The sequence below is a fragment of the Salmo salar genome, chromosome 18, assembly GCF_965601325.2.
Source record: "Salmo salar chromosome 18, fSalSal1, whole genome shotgun sequence".
In the NCBI taxonomy this organism is placed as follows: Eukaryota; Metazoa; Chordata; class Actinopteri; order Salmoniformes; family Salmonidae; genus Salmo; species Salmo salar.
The window spans coordinates 26,066,357-26,086,621 of record NC_138308.1 but is presented as its reverse complement, the minus strand read 5'-3'; the positions used below and the strand labels follow the sequence as shown (position 1 = coordinate 26,086,621).

The 20,265-nt window shown below is 44.9% G+C and overlaps 1 protein-coding gene across 3 annotated transcripts in view; it reads left to right on the top strand.

Moving 5' to 3' along the window:
• The window catches only part of LOC106577124 (attractin-like protein 1), a 350,240-nt gene extending 330,284 nt beyond the window's left edge, over nucleotides 1-19,956 (top strand). For all 3 annotated transcript variants that reach the window (XM_014154877.3, XM_014154875.3, XM_014154874.3), the window contains 2 exons: nucleotides 9,952-10,066; nucleotides 18,092-19,956. In XM_014154877.3, coding sequence (XP_014010352.1) covers nucleotides 9,952-10,066; nucleotides 18,092-18,216 — 240 coding nt within the window. In that variant the 3' untranslated portion in view covers nucleotides 18,217-19,956. The remainder of the gene's footprint in view (nucleotides 1-9,951; nucleotides 10,067-18,091) is intronic.
• Nucleotides 19,957-20,265: the final 309 nt, after the last annotated feature.

Here is a 20,265-nt window from a genome sequence, read left to right as displayed (position 1 = left end):
GAAGCCGCTCTATAATATGCAGTTTTGTCACACAACACAATGCCACAGATGTCTCAAGTTTCGAGGGAGCCTGCAATTGGCATGCTGACTGTAAGAATGTCCACCAGATCAGTTGGCAGATAATTTAATGTTAATTTCTTTACCATAAGCCACAATGTTGTTTTGGAGAATTTGTCAGTACGTCCAACGTTGTGAACAGAGTCCCCATGGTGGCGGTTGGGTTATGGTATGAACAGGCATAAGCTACGGACAACGAACACAAATGCATTTTATCAATGCCAATTTGAATGCACAGAGATACCGTGACAAGGCCCATTATCGTGCCATTCATCCGCCGCCATCCCCTCATGTTTCAGCATGATATTGCACAGCCCAATGTTGCAAGGATATGTACACAATTCCTGGAAGCTGAGAATGTCCTAGTTCTTCAATGGCCTGTATACTCACCAGACATGTAACCCGTTGAGCATGTTTGGGATGCTCTGGATCGACTTGTACAACAGCGTGTTCCAGTTCCTGCCAATATCCAGAAACTTTGCACCGCCATTGAAGAGGAGTGGGAAAACATTACACAGGACACATTCAACAGCCTGATCAACTCTATGCGAAGGAGATGTGTCGAGCTGCATGAGGCAAATGGTGGTCAATATCTGTGACCAACAGATGCATATCTGTATTCCCAGTCATGTGAAATCTATAGATGAGGGCCTAATGAATTTATTTCAATTGACTGATTTCCTTATATGAACTGTAACTCTTTAAATAAAATCTTTGAAATTGTTGCATGTTGCGTTTATACTTTTGTTCAGTATAGTTCAGGGCTGTTCCATGTCAGTCCTGGAGGGCCAAACCCCTTCTGGTTTTCATCCTCTCATTCTAATCAGGGACTGATTCAGACCTGGGACACCAGGTGAGTGCAATTAACTACCAGGTAGAAACCAAAACCAAAAGTGTTTTGGCCCTCCAGGACAGACATTGAACAGCCTTGATCTAGTTAGTGTTAGCCGGGAGACGAGAGGAATAGGAAAAGATCGGATCCTGTACGTGGATGGGCCAGCCATTTACAAGCTACCTCCTGGAATATCTTTCTCTCTTTTTCACTCACTCACTCACTCACTCACTCACTCACTCACTCACTCACTCACTCACTCACTCACTCACTCACTCACTCACCCTCTTCTTCTTTGTCTCCATGTGGAGTGAAAGGGAGGAGGATGAGCTAGAGAATTTCACCTAGAAAAACCCCTTACCTCCTCAGGGAAGACAGAAACATACGTAATGGGCATATTTGGGAAAATGGCTCCAAGAGGTTTGCCACTTCTACAGTGTCAAGTGCCTTTATACACTACCAGCACTACTAAGTGCCGTTATACACTAGCAGCACTACTAAGTGCCTTTATACACTAGCAGCACTACTAAGTGCCGTTATACACTAGCAGCACTACTAAGTGCCGTTATACACTAGCAGCACTACTAAGTGCCGTTATACACTAGCAGCAGTACTAAGTGCCTTTATACACTAGCAGCACTACTAAGTGCCGTTATACACTAGCAGCACTACTAAGTGCCGTTATACACTAGCAGCACTACTAAGTGCCGTTATACACTAGCAGCAGTACTAAGTGCCTTTATACACTAGCAGCACTACTAAGTGCCTTTATACACTAGCAGCACTACTAAGTGCCTTTATTCACTAGCAGCACTACTAAGTGCCTTTATACACTAGCAGCACTACTAAGTGCCTTTATACACTAGCAGCACTACTAAGTGCCTTTATACACTAGCAGCACTACTAAGTGCCGTTATACACTAGCAGCACTACTAAGTGCCGTTATACACTAGCAGCACTACTAAGTGCCTTTATACACTAGCAGCACTACTAAGTGCCGTTATACACTAGCAGCAGTACTAAGTGCCTTTATACACTAGCAGCACTACTAAGTGCCTTTATACACTAGCAGCACTACTAAGTGCCTTTATACACTAGCAGCACTACTAAGTGCCTTTATACACTAGCAGCACTACTAAGTGCCTTTATACACTAGCAGCACTACTAAGTGCCGTTATACACTAGCAGCACTACTAAGTGCCGTTATACACTAGCAGCACTACTAAGTGCCGTTATACACTAGCAGCACTACTAAGTGCCGTTATACACTAGCAGCACTACTAAGTGCCGTTATACACTAGCAGCAGTACTAAGTGCCGTTATACACTAGCAGCAGTACTAAGTGCCGTTATACACTAGCAGCAGTACTAAGTGCCGTTATACACTAGCAGCAGTACTAAGTGCCGTTATACACTAGCAGCAGTACTAAGTGCCGTTATACACTAGCAGCAGTACTAAGTGCCGTTATACACTAGCAGCAGTACTAAGTGCCGTTATACACTAGCAGCAGTACTAAGTGCCGTTATACACTAGCAGCAGTACTAAGTGCCGTTATACACTAGCAGCAGTACTAAGTGCCGTTATACACTAGCAGCAGTACTAAGTGCCGTTATACACTAGCAGCAGTACTAAGTGCCGTTATACACTAGCAGCACTACTAAGTGCCGTTATACACTAGCAGCACTACTAAGTGCCGTTATACACTAGCAGCAGTACTAAGTGCCGTTATACACTAGCAGCAGTACTAAGTGCCGTTATACACTAGCAGCACTACTAAGTGCCGTTATACACTAGCAGCACTACTAAGTGCCGTTATACACTAGCAGCAGTACTAAGTGCCGTTATACACTAGCAGCACTACTAAGTGCCGTTATACACTAGCAGCACTACTAAGTGCCGTTATACACTAGCAGCACTACTAAGTGCCGTTATACACTAGCAGCACTACTAAGTGCCGTTATACACTAGCAGCACTACTAAGTGCCGTTATACACTAGCAGCACTACTAAGTGCCGTTATACACTAGCAGCACTACTAAGTGCCGTTATACACTAGCAGCACTACTAAGTGCCGTTATACACTAGCAGCACTACTAAGTGCCGTTATACACTAGCAGCACTACTAAGTGCCGTTATACACTAGCAGCACTACTAAGTGCCGTTATACACTAGCAGCAGTACTAAGTGCCGTTATACACTAGCAGCAGTACTAAGTGCCGTTATACACTAGCAGCAGTACTAAGTGCCGTTATACACTAGCAGCAGTACTAAGTGCCGTTATACACTAGCAGCACTACTAAGTGCCGTTATACACTAGCAGCACTACTAAGTGCCGTTATACACTAGCAGCAGTACTAAGTGCCGTTATACACTAGCAGCAGTACTAAGTGCCGTTATACACTATTCTGTTTGGAGGTCCTTTAGAATGTCAAAGCTGAAGACTGCAGTGTTAGTCCACCCTCAGGCTTTTTCCAGTGGACAATGCCACAACTTCAGATCAACGAATGGAGCTGAATGTCTCTCAAATTCTCCTCAGGTCAGGAAAAATAGTTCAAGTCCTCTCCTGTTAGTTCATGCTCGTAAAACTGTTTCTACTATACAGCTCAGCAATCTCCCTCAAGTTTTTTCTCCTCTCTAATCTCTCTCCTGCTCTACTCCCTTGTGCTTTCTACTTTAGCTGATTCATTTAGGAGCGGTGCCAAGGGGCCCTACTCTCCAGGATAACTTTATCACTTACTCATACTCTTTAATGCTACTCGTCTTGAAGGTGTCATTTTAATAAAATACCTATTCATGTGGATTGAAATTAAGTGGACAAATATGTGTGGCCGTGCGGCTGCGGGGAGATGTACGTCCCTCTGGAGCTATCCTCCAGGATGATAAATCGGTCTTAATGATCCCTTTTAAACAGATGATTGTTTCAGCCTTCAGAGACACAGCCAGGGTAGGGTTTCTCTGTCCTGCTGCTCTTCCTGCTCCCAGCAACAGACTGGGCACAGGAAGGAAGCCCTGTTAGAGACGGCAGTACATTCTGAACTACACTCAAGAAAAATCTGTGCCTAGTTACTTATCACTGTTTTAAGTAACTTTCTTAAATTATGCAATGATTACAATCTTTTCATGTCTTTTGGGGAGGGGGCGTGAGTATTTGTGTGTCTTTGATGTAATTACATGCTGGCTCATGGATTTGGCCGGTCAGTGCTTGGGGAAATGAGGAGCGTCAGGTCCATTAGCCAGTCGTTTCCTGAAGGAAATGTCTCAGCTGAGCAAACGTGTGTGTTCAGCATTTAGGATCAAAGGTCCATGTTACACACCAGGTCACACACACACACGAGCTGTCTCCATGGAGACAAGGTGCTTTAAGTCATGCTACATGAATCTGTCCATTTCCTTAACTCAAAAGATTATCATGAATGCAAAGTAAAAACGACATTGGGAATAGTTGAAAATAGATACTATTCTGTACTTTTGGCAAAGCTATGTTAGTAACACTGACATGTGGATGGATTGTGAGATGTATTTTCTTCAGTAGAAGTGACATTCAAATGAGCTGCTTGTTCGAAACCCCTAAGACAGCTGGAATTGCGAGGTTCTGCCAGGTTCCTCAAGCATCTGTTTCTCTCTGACGCTCCAAATGGAAACACATCATGGCCACTAATTGTTGTCTCTCAGCTCTCTTAATTGATAGCATTGTGCTAGCAGCCATCACGCTCTAATAAGAACCTCCTGGATGTTGCGCTTTGTTCTACTAGAGTTGGCTCTTTATGGGGAACCCATTTCCTCTTTCAGAGAGCTGGGGAATGTATAATTTCCTGACGCCCCCAAACACAAACATGGGAGCCCTACCCTGTAATTATGCTCTATGCTTCAGCAGTTAAACTTATTATCGGGAGGGGTGGTGGGGCTCCGATAGTGTGGTGTTGGTGGGCTTTTTGTGTGTGTGTGCGTGTGTGTGTGTGTGTTGTAATTGGCATTTTGATAAAGGTTCATTGTTTTGATGGGTCACCTTAATTAAAGACCACTTGGGTGGTAGGACATCTCACACATTGTACTCCCACCATCTTTAGAGGCTTGGTGTTAGCAATGCTTTCCTTCCTTCATCCCCCTTCCAGCACTCTTTAAGTGCCTCTCTTTCTCCCTTTCTCTCCCTTTCTCTCTCTCTCTCTCTCTCTCTCTCTCTCTCTCGCTCTCGCTCTCTCTCGCTCTCTCTCTCTCGCTCGGTCTTGCTCTCTCTCTCTCTCTCTCTCTCTCTCTCTCTCTCTCTCTCTCGCTCTCTCTCTTCATCTTGTTCTCTCTTTCTCTCTTTCTTTCTCTCTCTCTCTTCGTCTTGTTCTCTCTTTCTCCCTTTCTTTCTCTCTCTCTCTCTCTCTCTCTCTCTCTCTCTCTCTCGTTCTCTTTCTTGTTCTCTCTTTCTCCCGTTCTCTTTCTTTCTCTCTCTCTCGGTCTTGCTCTCTCTCTCTCTCTCGGTCTTGCTCTCTCTCTCACTCTCGGTCTTGCTCTCTCTTGCTCTCTCTCTCTCTCTTGGTCTTGCTCTCTCTTTCTCCCTCTCGCTCTCTCTCGCGGTCTTGTTCTCTCTTTCTCCCTTTCTCTTTCTATCTCTTTCTCTCTCTCTCTCTCTCTCTCGCTCTCGCTCTCTCTCGCTCTCTCTCTCTCGCTCGGTCTTGCTCTCTCTCTCTCTCTCTCTCTCTCTCTCTCTCTTCATCTTGTTCTCTCTTTCTCTCTTTCTTTCTCTCTCTCTCTTCGTCTTGTTCTCTCTTTCTCCCTTTCTTTCTCTCTCTCTCTCTCTCTCTCTCTCTCTCTCTCTCTCTCTCTCTCTCGTTCTCTTTCTTGTTCTCTCTTTCTCCCGTTCTCTTTCTTTCTCTCTCTCTCGGTCTTGCTCTCTCTCTCTCTCTCGGTCTTGCTCTCTCTCTCACTCTCGGTCTTGCTCTCTCTTGCTCTCTCTCTCTCTCTTGGTCTTGCTCTCTCTTTCTCCCTCTCGCTCTCTCTCGCGGTCTTGTTCTCTCTTTCTCCCTTTCTCTTTCTATCTCTTTCTCTCTCTCTCTCTCTCTCTCGCTCTCGCTCTCTCTCGCTCTCTCTCTCTCGCTCGGTCTTGCTCTCTCTCTCTCTCTCTCTCTCTCTCTCTCTTCATCTTGTTCTCTCTTTCTCTCTTTCTTTCTCTCTCTCTCTTCGTCTTGTTCTCTCTTTCTCCCTTTCTTTCTCTCTCTCTCTCTCTCTCTCTCTCTCTCTCTCTCTCTCGTTCTCTTTCTTGTTCTCTCTTTCTCCCGTTCTCTTTCTTTCTCTCTCTCTCGGTCTTGCTCTCTCTCTCTCTCTCGGTCTTGCTCTCTCTCTCACTCTCGGTCTTGCTCTCTCTTGCTCTCTCTCTCTCTCTTGGTCTTGCTCTCTCTTTCTCCCTCTCGCTCTCTCTCGCGGTCTTGTTCTCTCTTTCTCCCTTTCTCTTTCTATCTCTTTCTCTCTCTCTCTCTCTCTCGGTCTCTCTCTCGGTCTCTCTCTCGGTCTTGCTCTCTCTTTCTCCCTCTCGCTCTCTCTCGCGGTCTTGTTCTCTCTTTCTCCCTTTCTCTTTCTATCTCTTTCTCTCTCTCTCTCTCTCTCTCGGTCTCTCTCTCGGTCTCTCTCTCGGTCTCTCTCTCGGTCTTGCTCTTTCTTTCAATTCAATTCAATTTGCTTTATTGGCATGACGTAACAATGTACATATTGCCAAAGCTTACTTTGGATCTTTACAATATGAAAATAATGAGAATCAAAATTGCCAACGGGACAACAGTAACAGCAATAACCAAGGGTCAAAATAACCATACATTTAACAAAAACAATAAGCATACAGTAGAGGACATGTGCAGGTTATTTGGTCTGTCAGACACTGTCCCTCAACTTATGGCAGGCAGCAATGTAGTGGGCTGCCAACACACAGCTCTCTGTGTCCTCCCCCAACAGGACGGGTAGCCTATCCTCATCAGAGAGGTCTTTGAAACGTTGAATAAGGGTTTCAAATTTTGGGAAATTACACTCTCTAATTGTTTTATATTTTTTACATTTTGTCAGGAAATGCAGCTCCGTCTCAGGTTCTGCTGTGGTGCAGTGGTTGCACAGCCTTTCCTCTACAGGGAGCCAGGTTTTCCTGTGTCTACCCTTCTCAATAGCAAGGCTGTGCTGTGTCTACCCTTCTCAATAGCAAGGCTGTGCTCACTGAGCCTGTACTATGTCAAGGTTTTGATCAGTAACCATGGTCAAATAGTTAGCCACGGTGTACTGTCCATTTAGGGCCAGATAGCACTGCATTTTGCTTTGTGCTTGTGCTTGTGTTTCCCAATAAGCAATGTAGTTTTGTTTTGACTGTGTTGTAATTTGGTTTATTCTGATTGATTGGATGTTCTGGGCCTGAGGCTTCAGTGTGTTAGTAGAACAGGTTTGTGAACTCAGCCCCAGGACCAGCTGGATGAGGGGACTCTTTTCTTTGCTCAGCTCTTGGCATTGCAGGGCTTGGTAATGATATGAGAGGGGGGCACTGGTCCCTTTCGGTCTTGGTCTTGGTCTTGCTCTCGCTCTCTTGCGCTCTCTCTCGCTCTCGCTCTCTCGCTCTCTTGCTCTCGCTCTCTTTCTCCCTTTCTCTCCATTCCCCTTTCATTTCTTTCATCTATTTTGTGAAGAAAGCCTCCTATGCATTTCATTTAAAGGCCCTGTAGAAGCGTCTCCATGTCTACTGTGATCAAGGAGCATTCATGAGACCAAAATATGGGAGCAGGGAGAGGTAAGAATGCCAGAAAATAAGAGCTGTACTGCAGGATAGTAGATCTCAGGTAGAGCACTCAACATTGCCACCATTTCTTTAGGCAGAACGAGGTGAGTTCTCTGGAGTGAGAGAGAGTGGCAAGCCACGCTGCTGCCCTGTACAGGCTACTCTCAGGGAGCTCAACCCATGGCACTTCAGAGTGCTATAGAGAGGACAGGCACCCTGACTAAACCCTAGCACCCCTCTATCCACTTTAATCTCACCGTGTTGACATACCTTTGGTGCGTTCCGACTGAAACACAAGGTCTTGTCTAGGTGTAATTGGTAGTGCAGGGTGTAAGGGTGCTGGTACTGTAACCCAGCCTATGTAAGAGGAGGCTGCTCTGCTATTGTCTGCCGACAGGACATTGATCTGGATGACCAGAGGTCAAGACTTCGTCCCTGTTGCTGGTAAACAACCACATCTGTCTCCTCTCATCTCAGGTCCTCCCCAGACCAGACACCGGGAGTAAACACGGTCCAACCCTGACCCCTGTGGTCACCCGACACCTCCCTCTCTGGTGTGGTACCGGGGTCAAACCTGCTGCTCGATATTGTAGTTCAGTAGAGCTCCGTCTGACAGCAGCTGCAGCCAGCACCACAGAGACCCTATAACAAGGAAATCTCAGGTGCATATAGACTTTGTTTGAATAGAGTTGCTGCCCTCAAGGTCAACTGTAGACTGTGGTGTCCTAGCACCACCTCTTCATCTCTCCCATCGACTCCTCTTCATCTCTCCCATCGACTCCTCTTCATCTCTCCCATCGACTCCTCTTCAGCACCATTGTTTCCTCTCTTGTTCTCCTGTAAGCCCCGTGCTGTGCTTCTGTTCTGTGTTTGAGAGCTGTGCGTAGCAGCAAGGCACCGTGGAGGATGATCAAGAGACCACATCATCTCATCACTCTGTTTAATCATCTCACAGCAGGGATCAATGCACCTTAAAGCTGAAAGAACGTGTGTGTGTGTTATGCTTGTGTGTGTTTTTGTTGTTTGTACATCCCATTACATACTACTGGAAATGTATATTGTGCCTTTGACAGTATCTATGCGAGGTCAGTGATGATTAAGTTGTCCTTTGAGAGTGGGGAAAAAAGAACACGTGCTGCAGTATGCAAGTGTGGTATTGCAATGATCACAGCTGGGATGTTAAGTATGCCAGTGTGGTATAGCAATGATCACAGCTGGGATGTTAAGTATGCCAGTGTGGTATAGCAATGATCCCAGCCGGGATGTTAAGTATGCCAGTGTGGTATAGCAATGATCCCAGCCGGGATGTTAAGTATGCAATCACACAGCTGGCGGCAGCAATCACACAGCTTTGGACTATACCGTTTATTTACACACAGCTTTGGACTATACAGTTTATTTACACACAGCTTTGGCTATACAGTTTATTTACACACAGCTTTGGACTATACAGTTTATTTACACACAGCTTTGGAATATACAGTTTATTTACACACAGCTTTGGCTATACAGTTTATTTACACACAGCTTTGGCTATACAGTTTATTTACATACAGGTTGCCTCCTTGGTAGGGACATGTTTGAGACCCTCTCCTAGGAGAAGCTGAGGCTGGTATCTTGAGCCACGCCCTAAGCTACTTGGTAGTCAGGAGGCGTGAGCTGTGAGGAGAGTATGGCTTAATGGAAAGAAATGAGTGGTCCTCTCTAGCCACACCCCCCAGGGTCTGTCCCTCAACAAGCCTAAGTGAAATGGATGTGGTGGCTAGGAGGAAAATACCTCCCCTGCACCTAGCGTCCCCTCCAACCATCCATCTCCGTTACTCGGGCTTCAGGTTGAGCTCTAGGGCTTGTCTGTCAGCCCACTCCCCCATGTGTGAGGCCCTCATCTGGGGGAGGTGGGAGCAGGGTGGGAGCGGGTCCTCCATCCACTGGACATCCAGCCTAACTGAAATCGATGCCCAGTCAGTGACTCACCAGTGCCTGGATATGGGCTGCCTACAGACCTATCTTAGTAGCTGGTGAATGCTGCTGTCCATTCCCTTGCTGGATCCATGCTCTGGTCTAACATTTTGCATATTGTCTGTGTGTGTATTTTAGGGGTCACAAAATCTATGTTTCATCTTTCAAAAAATGACTTTGAATTAATTACAAGGCAACAGCAAAACATAACAAGCTAAGTTTTAGCGGAACACAAGCGGGGTAATGTTCTCATAGAAACAGTGGGACCGTGTGGTGTGTGGAAATCTCACGCACCACTTTGTCATGGGATTTGGGAGTGTTTATTGATTGACATGACTGACATGCTCCTTCCTTCCTCTCTCTCTGTGCAGGGTGTGCCCAAGCCTATAGCAGTGGAGCCATGTTGGGGGAGCAGGGCCGGCGTACTGACCGTCCTCATGTGTCTGCCCAGAGTCCCTTCAGGAATACCTCCACCTGGCCAGTCTGGTAAGCACCCGTCTCCTTTCCACTCACTGTCTGGCCTCTAGACCAGCCCTTCTCCCAGATCTACCACATGCTTCCGGTACCTCTATTTCCCTCTACCATTCCACATATACACTGAGTAGACCAAACATAAGGAACATCTTCCGAATATTGAGTTGCACCCCCTTTTGCCCTCAGAACAGCCTCAATTTGTCGGGGCATGGATTCTACAAGGTGTCGAAAGCGTTCCACAGGGATGCTTGCCCATGTTCACTCCAATGCTTTCCACAGTTGTGTATAGTTGGCTGGATGTCCTTTTTTCAGGTGGTGGACCATTCTTGATACACACGGGAAACTGTTGAGCGTGAAAAACCCAGCAGCGTTACAGTTCTTGACACAAACGGGTGCGCCTGGCACCTACTACCATACAAAGGCACCTAAATCTTTTGTCTTGCCCATTCACCCTCTGAATGGCACACATACACAATCCATGTCTCAATTATCTCAAGGCTTAAAAATCCTTTAACCTGTCTCCTCCCCTTCATCTACACTGATATAAGTGGATTTAACAAGTGCCATCAATAAGGGATCATATCTTTCACCTGGATTCACCTGGTCAGTCTATGTCATGGAAAGAGCAGGTGTTCCCAATGTTTTGTCCACTCAGTGTAGAACATAAGAGAAAAAGTTTCATTTAGAAAATACTTCCTTCTACTATCTCTCTGTCTTTATCTCTGTCTCTCTGTCTCCCTGCCTTCTTGCTTCAACCCTCTCTTCTCACCTCCACCTTGCCCAGACAGCTGCTGACTGAAGCATGACAGCATAGGGAGGTGAAGACTCTCCTCTCCTCCCCCAACCTCCCTTACCTTTCCTCTTTCTCTGTTAGATCTCAGCCCCACCTCCCCTACAACCCAATCTCTGCCAGACTGTCTTTCTCTCCTTCAGGCAGTTACATTTGGAAACCTGTACCATCTGTGTTTGACGGACACAGATCTACCAGCTATTCGGGGCTTTGATTTGAGAGAGAGAAGGAAACTTGTTAGACCGGGAGGAATTAGAAGGCTGTTCCCTCCAATAGGTTTTCCAGCAGAGCCCAGATGACCTCCTGTTTCTCCTAAGAGGATACGTGATATTTCAGAGGTGCTAAATATGCCGCTGTGCTGTGGATAGATGAATAGGGAGATGACCATTTGAATGGCACACAGTGTCACAGAGATGAGCTAGGGACTGCTTTAGAATGCATCACTGACAGCACCCAGCTAAATATGTCTTTCCCTCTGTCACTCTTTCCCCTTCACACAAGCACACATTATCACTCACTCACTGACTCACTCACTCACTCACTCACTCTATCACTCACTCTATCACTCACTCTATAACTCACTAACTCACTCACTCTATAACTCACTAACTCACTCACTCTATCACTCACTCACTCACTCACTCACTCTATAACTCACTCACTCACTCACACTATAACTCACCCACTCACTCTCTCTCTCTCGCTCACTCTATCACTCACTCTATAACTCACTCACTCACTCTATCACTCACTCTCTCACACACTCTATCACTCACTCAGTCTATCACTCCCTCACTCACTCTATCACTCACTCACTCTATCACTCACTTACTCACTCTATCATTCTGTCACTCATTCAATCTATCACTCATTCACTCACTATATCTCTCACTCAGTCACTCACTATATCTCTCACTCACTCACTCACTCTATCACTCACTCACACTATAACTCACTCACTCAGTCACACTATAACTCACTCACTCAGTCTATCACTCACTCTCTCACACACTCTATCACTCACTCTATCACTCACTCACTCTATCACTCACTCACACTAACTCACTCACTCACTCACTCATTCTCTCACTCTCACTCACTCTATCACTCACTCTATCACTCTATCACTCACTCACTCTATAACTCACTCACTCTATAACTCACTCACTCACTCACTCACTCTACTCACTCACTCACTCACACTATCACTCACTCAGTATCACTCTCTCACTCACTCTATCACTCACTCACTCACTTACTCACTCTATCACTCACTCTATCATTCTGTCACTCATTCAATCTATCACTCACTATATCTCTCACTCAGTCACTCACTATATCACTCACTCACTCACTCTATCACTCACTCACACTATAACTCACTCACTCAGTCACACTATAACTCACTCACTCAGTCACACTATAACTCTCTCACTCACTCACACTATAACTCACTCACTCACTCACACTATAACTCACTCACTCACACTATAACTCACTCACTCACTCAAACTATAACTCACTCACTCTCACTCACTCCTCACTCACTCACTCACTCACTCACTCACTCACTCACTCACTCACTCACTCACTCACTCACTCACTCACTCACTCACTCACACTATCACTCACTCTATCATTCTATCACTCATTCACTCACTATATCTCTCACTCACTCACTATCTCTCACTCACTCTTCCTCTCTCTCTGCCTCTCGCTTTCTCTGTTTCTCAGTTTCTCTCTTTCTCACTTATTGTATTCCTCTCCTTTTTCTCTCCTGTTTCCCCTGAAGCCCAGGTCTTTCTGAGAGAGTGCTGTCAGCTCATCATGCAGGTATAATAAACTAGCTGAAATACGAGCAGGTGTTAAAGTGACTGCAGCAGGAAGCCTGTAAAAGACGGTAGAAGTTAAGCACTTTGCAAGGCAGCAGGTTCTCATGCTGGGAAAAGCTGCTTATATTACATTTAGAGGAGCCTTAAAAGCCACCAGTACTGGGAAAATAGTAGCAGCTTATAAGTTCAGCCAGTAAGTGCAGGCTACGGTACTGGCTACTGCTGTTGGGTAAATGCATACTGTATAGTCAGTCCCTTGAGGATTCCAGAGTTTTTTTGTGATAGTTGCAGCCAAAGATGCTTGATTTTGATTTTGCTGCGGTAATTCTGACATTTTGCATGTCAATTTGCGATTTTTATCAAATTTTTCAAGAAATGTGGGATGAGTGAAAAGTTTGTTGACGTGGGGCTTGATTGAACCATTTCATACAGTCAAAGTGCGGTGATTGATTAACTTTGCTAGCCCTCTTTTTGTAGTGCAGTGGTCGGACAGTTTTATGCGGTAATATTGGGGTGATTAAGTATTTGATATGCATATCACACATGGAACTATAGTAATGGAAGTGTCACTGCAGTAAGTCCTTGAAGGAGTGCTGTGAAACCAGGAAGAGGGAGGGGATTGGAATGCCTCAGGGGCTTTATGGGACACTCGGGGTGGAAACTGGAAATGGCTATTTAGCTGGTCCCATCTGATGTGTGCAGACTGGTCAGGGATAGATGCCTACACCAGTTAGTATGTGAGAGCATGTGTGTGTGCCTGTGTGTTTGTGCATAGGTGTGTTTTTCAGTTTGTGTTTGAATGTGTCAGTGTGTCATGTGCCCAGGAACCATCACTCTCCTCTGAATATTCCAAAATACTAGACACATTTAAAAGTGCAAATATAGTAAAATGTTAACCCAGTCACATCATGACTTCAAACGACTAACGACATAGCCCCGGTCTGGTTAATGTGGAGAGGATTATTCTGTGATGTCAGAATTGTCACACTGTGTTACCACTTAGAAACATGTATGGTATGTATGATGATGCTGGACAATACAGTTTTGTGTAGATTAGTTTTTCCCTGAGTACTACGCTTTCATGTGTGTGTCGCTGGAAGTTCTGGGAGGTATGTGAGAAAAGGGTCAGAGAAGATCAGAGAGATCGCTAGGAGTGCAAACGCACACGAACAGAGAGAAAGAGAATGGGTAGATAAAGTCCTCTCTGAATGAAACAGACTATTTCACCCTCCTTCCCTTGCTTTATTTTCTCTCTTCTCGCTCTCTTTCTCGCTCTCTCTTTCTCGCTCTCTTTTCCTCGCTCTCTCTCGCGCGCGCTCTTTCTCTCTTTCTTTCTTTCGCTTGCTCTTCCTCGCTCTCTCTCTCTCTCTCTCTCTCTCTCTCTCTCTCTCTCTCTCTCTCTCTCTCTCTCTCTCTCTCTCTCTCTCGCTCTCTCTCTGGAGAGGCCCTTCTAGGATCAGAGCTGTTCCACCATTGATCTGAGTGTGTGTGGAAGTGAAGTCACTTTGGGCGCACTCAGCCCGTTCCCAGCGCTCTCTGTGGACTCACTTCAAGAGGAATGTTTCATGAGCACAAGTTATTTTTACCTCTCTTTGTTTTTTCGTCTGCTCTCGTCGTTCCTTCCCCTAGTAGCGTCACCATTATCTGACCCCCTTCCTAGAAGCGGGGAAGAGGAATGTATACAATTGTTTGTGTAGTGAAAGGCATCCCCTGCATGCAGTCCTTGTTTTAATATTTAAAAGCGGCAGTTTCAAACTGAGTCTCCTCTCTCCATATGTGGTGGTTCAGAACTGATTTTGGGAAGTGTGTGGATGCTGGGGTTTTTGTGCTGGGTAGAGCAGCCCTATCTGGTCCAGTGCTCTAAAACATTGTTCTGTAGTGCTGCTAACAGCAGAGCCGAGGCTCCCAGGATAGCACAGGTGGATAAAGGGTTCATCTTCATAGGAAAAGGCACATACCGACGATATCCATACAAAACACCAGGGAGGGAATGTCACCTTTCAACTGTAGTTTCTCCATCTGCTATAAGTAGTATATGTTTTTGTTGTATAGGTTGTTATCTGGTATAGACAATCTGCCTGCATGTACACAAACATACCCACAAACACCCTCCTCTCCACAGGCCTGTCTCTAAGTCCACTTCTCTAAGCCCTTGTCGAGGAGACCAGGAACACCTCCAACACACACACACTCCCTTGCGCACACACACACACCTTTCTTATTCTGCCTAAGTCAGTGTAGGGGTGGCTCTATCCAGGCCTATTAATTCATTCAGACTAATAGTTGAGTGGGGAGTTATTGTAGGAATGTGCTAACTCTGATTCCAACCTACTGGGACTAGCTGCTTAGTGAGGAATGTAGGGAAGTTGGTTTCAACATAAAGAAATGTCTGAGGAAGGGTGTGTACTTTTAAAAGTCAGGCTTCTCACACAGATTTACAGCTGGAGCTGGATTGGCACATGGATTAAATATCCGACAGACAGACATGCTCCAATTTGCTGAAGGGACAGAGACTGACAGATAGACAGATGGATGGACATCTGTCTATCAGCCATCTACCTCTGTTTCCCTGCTACCTCTCATCCTTCCATCATGTCTACCTCTGTTTCCCTGCTACCTCTCATCCTTCCATCATGTCTACCTCTGTTTCCCTGCTACCTCTCATCCTTCCATCATGTCTACCTCTGTTTCCCTGCTACCTCTCATCCTTCCATCATGTCTACCTCTGTTTCCCTGCTACCTCTCATCCTTCCATCATGTCTACCTCCTCCTCCATTGTTGTGGGCCCCTAATGGGTGCGAACTAGGTCAAGACAGGGAAGGAACCATCTGCCTGCCAGATACCAGCATGTTCTCAGGGGTTTAAACATAGTCTCCATACAAACACAGCAATCCCCTTCACATCAACGATAATCTGCCTATTCAGGATGAGAGGTGGACCAACCATGACAGAGAGAGTGGGAGAGATAGACAGAGAGAGAGAGAGCAGGATGGAGGTGTGAAGGAGATCTATTGAACAAGTGCAGTCTGAGGTAAGCGTCTGTGGTGGCGCCCTCATCACCCAGCGCCTAGCGATTTGCATTTAGCTGTGGTTCCTGTAGAGACATGTCTTCCAGTCCCAGGTAACCTGCTGGTTGATAAATCCCTTGGCGTTCCCCAAGCCAGCGGAGGAAAATGAAGAAAAAACACAATCAGGGCCCAGTTATCTCTCCTGTTCTGCTCCATCTCTCTATCTCTCTCTCCGCCGTGCTGCCACCAATGTTGCCCCCGTTCCCCATCACAGCTTCGTGGTCTGGTGGTCTGGGCTTTTCCTGAGCGCATTAAACTAACGTGCTGCTGAGTGTGTCGAGGAAAGATTAAGCACACAAAATAAAGATAGAAGTTAAACATTTTTCCTTAATCCCTTTTTTTTTTTTTTTTGGAACGATTTCACCATTATTGGGAATGTAAGGGAATGCTAGTGTATGGTGTTCTGTTTTCAGGCAGAGTGTCTATGAACATCCAGCCTCTGGGCTCTCTTTCTCTCCCTGGCCTACAGTGCAGGCTGAGTCCACTACAGTGTTGTTCTGAGGGTAGCAGAAGCATCACCTTGTCTCTGACCGTTCCCCCTGTGTGAGTGGAGAGCTGGTTGACAGCGATGTGGGAACCAGAGAGGATTGAGCCAGAGTGGACCCTCTATGTAAACCTTTCATTGACTTCCAGTCTAAGATAATATCTGTCCTGAAATGTTTGGTGATGGGGTTTTAAAGGACTATTAATAACTAGTTATTTAACATATGAAAAACAGTATGCATTAAATTCCGTTACTATAGGAACTGCCTTTGGGATGAAGCTAGCACATCTGGTCTACGTTGTCAACCACATTTTCCACATTGTCAGGTGAAGATATCAACCTAGGACAAGGTTTTCACAAGGGTTCTCACTCTCCTGTTTGATTTCATTTTCTGTGCATTTGGGGTCCCTTCCTGTTCGGAAGCACTTTGTACGTTAATGGTTCAGGAACCTCACCTGACAAAACAATCCCATTTATAGGTTTCATTAGTAGGGAGCGCCCTTCACCTCCACTCATCTGTATCCTGATTTGATTATGTTGTCCAATTAATTGAATTTGAGATGGATATCTCATGTCATCCAGAAACCATTGGCTTTAAATAGTACTCTGTCATGACCAAAAAGCTATTTTGTAGTTAGCGTTCATCTTCGGTTGAGTTGCCTCAACTGGCATCTAGAAAGACAACTTTTTCATGAAATGTTTTTAGTTTTTGATAAAAAATATTTTATTTTTATTTAAGTGTGTAAAGTTAGTCTTTCAAGGGTTACACATGGTGGTGGTTTCTATCCAAGAGTAGTGATGGCTTTGAATCTCGTGGTTTTCAAGGTCAGACATGCAGTGTTACATGTAGTGATTGCTATAGAAAAGTGTCAGGTAACTGTGTTGGAAGGATCTAGTTGGGATTTGGAGTGAAGGGGCTGACAGGTAATCTGGTCTGGGATGGTTCCACCGACCAGACACGTCAGACTGTAGACTAGAGTGTCGGCCCAGGCTCTTTTCTCTCCTCCACCCCCGTCTTCATCCCTCCATCCATCCCAGTTTAAGTCGTACATCTTGTTTTATAATCAATGCTGAAGGCCTGCCTTCTGTCCGTGGCAGCGGGCAGCAAAAGACGGTGGGAAAGGGCATTGAAGCGATTTTTGCGATGAAGGGCGCACTGTGGCTGGACCAGACACACACACACACACACACACACACACACACACACACACACACACACACACACACACACACACACACACACACACACACACACACACACACACACACACACACACACACACACACACACACACAATTGGTTTTCCCTCTGCAATAACCCAGGAATCACTGGTGTGTGAAATGCTTAAGCATGTTGTGTCCAAATTGGTGAGCTTTTCCTTGTTTTTCTGTTACGTTTTTTGGCTGCATACAAGAAGATTTAGTCCCTGTCCTAATGAGTATACTAGTCAAGCCTACCGCTGTACAGAGGGCAAGTCATGCTGAAAATCCATATGAATTACAGCATGCCAACAGAACGCAGGAACATCTGCTGTCATTGTGTTCTCTACTTTTCTGCCTTTTGGAGAAAATAGCTGACCAATCAGATTGTTGTATTGAGAGAAATAACAGCCCAGAGCAGCCCAGAGGGGTGTAGAGCTATGCTTCAGTGACCTGTAGGCCGTCATTGCATCCTGCTGAACTCTGATATGTGAGGGCTTGGACTAGAGTTGGGGAAGTGGTGCTAGGGAGTTGGGAATGGGTTTAAGCCGACGGGAGGCAGTGAGCTCATTACTGGTCACTGTGTTTTACCTGCCACGCTGCTGAGTCTGTTTACTTTGAAGCTCACCTTACTTTTTCTGTCTCCCTCCCTCCTCCCTGTAGGCATTGCCATCGCCAGTGCCCTGATCGACACCTCACAGCAGAAACCTGGAGACTTCAGAGACAAGTACCATGGCCTGAAGAACCGCAAACCGCACGCAGTAACGCATCAGGGGACCTGTGTTTGAACCGCCTGACCAAAAGGGGAGCCTGAATACACCTGAAAGGACCGCAAACGCCTCTGTTTTCTGACAAGTTGTTGCTCTCTTTTTACCCGTCTCTCAACAGCACGGCGTGCTGAAGTGAACCTGATGATAACGGAAGCCCTTTATTGTGACGTTGAGTGTCCGCTACGTGTGCCTCCTCACCTCCACACTCTGTAATGGAGTTTATCCAGAGTGACTTGTCTGCTCCCTGGTTGGGTCTCTGCCCAGCCCAGCTGGGGGGTTCTGCACATCCCATTGGCTCTCAGCCAGGAAGTTTGTAGTCTGCACTTCCTCCCTGTGGATACATCTCCTTAAGAGTTTAGGAGGAGCAGGTCGCCACTTGAGGTTTGACTGTCATGTGACGTGAGTCTGAAAGAACAATGCCAAGGGCCTCTTGCTGGTGAGATATGTGCTCATTTTGATACAAAGACATTAGAGAGAAAAAAAGCTCCCTCGTGTTTTCTGTTGTGTTTTCTTTTAATGTATGGTCTGCCCAATTTCAATCCATGCTAAATAAACAGAGCAGCCTATGGGTCTAGAATAACTTGACTTGACTATATGATGGCCTCACTCTGAGTTAGAATATCCTGTGCTGAAAGACGGTTCTGCACTGAGTTCCTCACAGTATGCACCAAGAGCCTTGACTTAGCCTACCAGCAGTAGAGTATGTCACGGGCCAATGAAGAAGTTGGATGCAAAGAACAGCAAAAAAAGAAAGAAAACTTGTATATCAGAAACGAAACCTGCCTGTGTTTATTATGTTAAGGTCATTGTCAAAGCGCAATGGCATAACATGTATTCTGGCATTCAAATGCATGTCCTTTCCATGTTTCATAGCTGTGATGTTTCAACATATTTCTCATTATCTGTCAACACATATCCTTTATACATATCAAGGTTTATTTAATTATAGATTTAGAATATAAAATACTATTTTAATTACTACTCATATTGTTTTATTTTGCCATCTTTTATTGTGAATGATTGTGTTTCTAATGAAATGATGAAGACAATACGATCATAAAAGGTACTTAGTTATAACGTTTTCTTGTACAGTATGTTAATAATAAAAAATAATAAAACAAATAATATTAATTTAACCTCATCCAGGACCATTAATTTGTTTTACACACTTACTCAGCTACAATCATGCAACTCGATTCAGCCTATAACATTCTCAGGCCCTGTTCCAAATTGCTACATTCATTTCCTTTCCTACTCTCTGGGATTACTTCAAGTAAGAGAGGAAGGAAGCATGAATTTTTTCTAAGTATTGGAAGATAACCTCAGTCAGGGTGTGGGTCCTGTGGGTCCTTCATCCCACAGTATCATATGAAGAAATCTTTTTTTGTTTCCATTTTTAGATTTCTTTTACTTATTTTTGGCATTTGGACAGTTTGACTGTTTTCTCTGTATCACTTTGAAGTTCATTGTGTTTACACTTTTATCCGAAGCATCCCATGTTCTGTCTCATTTTGTTCTGTCTTGTAAATCATTGTAAACGTAACCTAATAAATGGTTTACGCTTTTAAATGTACATAAGAAATGTATAAATGTGAGAAATCTGATGTTTTCCGTTTAGGTGAACACTACATGTAATGTATCTTACACCGATCTGTTGAAATGTGTATGAATGAAGAGCTGCTCACCTCATTATTTTCTTCATATGGGCATATTGTGTAAAGTTACAAATAAACATTTTGATGCTTCTTCATACTGTAATTTAGAAATCGCTCCTTCGTATTTTGTTGCCTCAAGTCTCAAGCTTTATTGATTTGATGCTCAGGATGTCAATGTGATTGATTTACAAGCATAGAGTCCATAAAGAAACTGACATCGGACACCTTGATAGAGCCACCTGAATGATGTCTTGGTTTGATCGCTCAGTTGAAGAACGTGTGTTGATTTTGAATGGTTCTTAAGACTGGTTATATTTCCTCAAACACTTACATTGAATGTCTAATGTTTGTGTGCTTGAATAGTCAGCGAATTGTGAAGACATTTCAATGGGCATGGGGACTGTAGATCTCA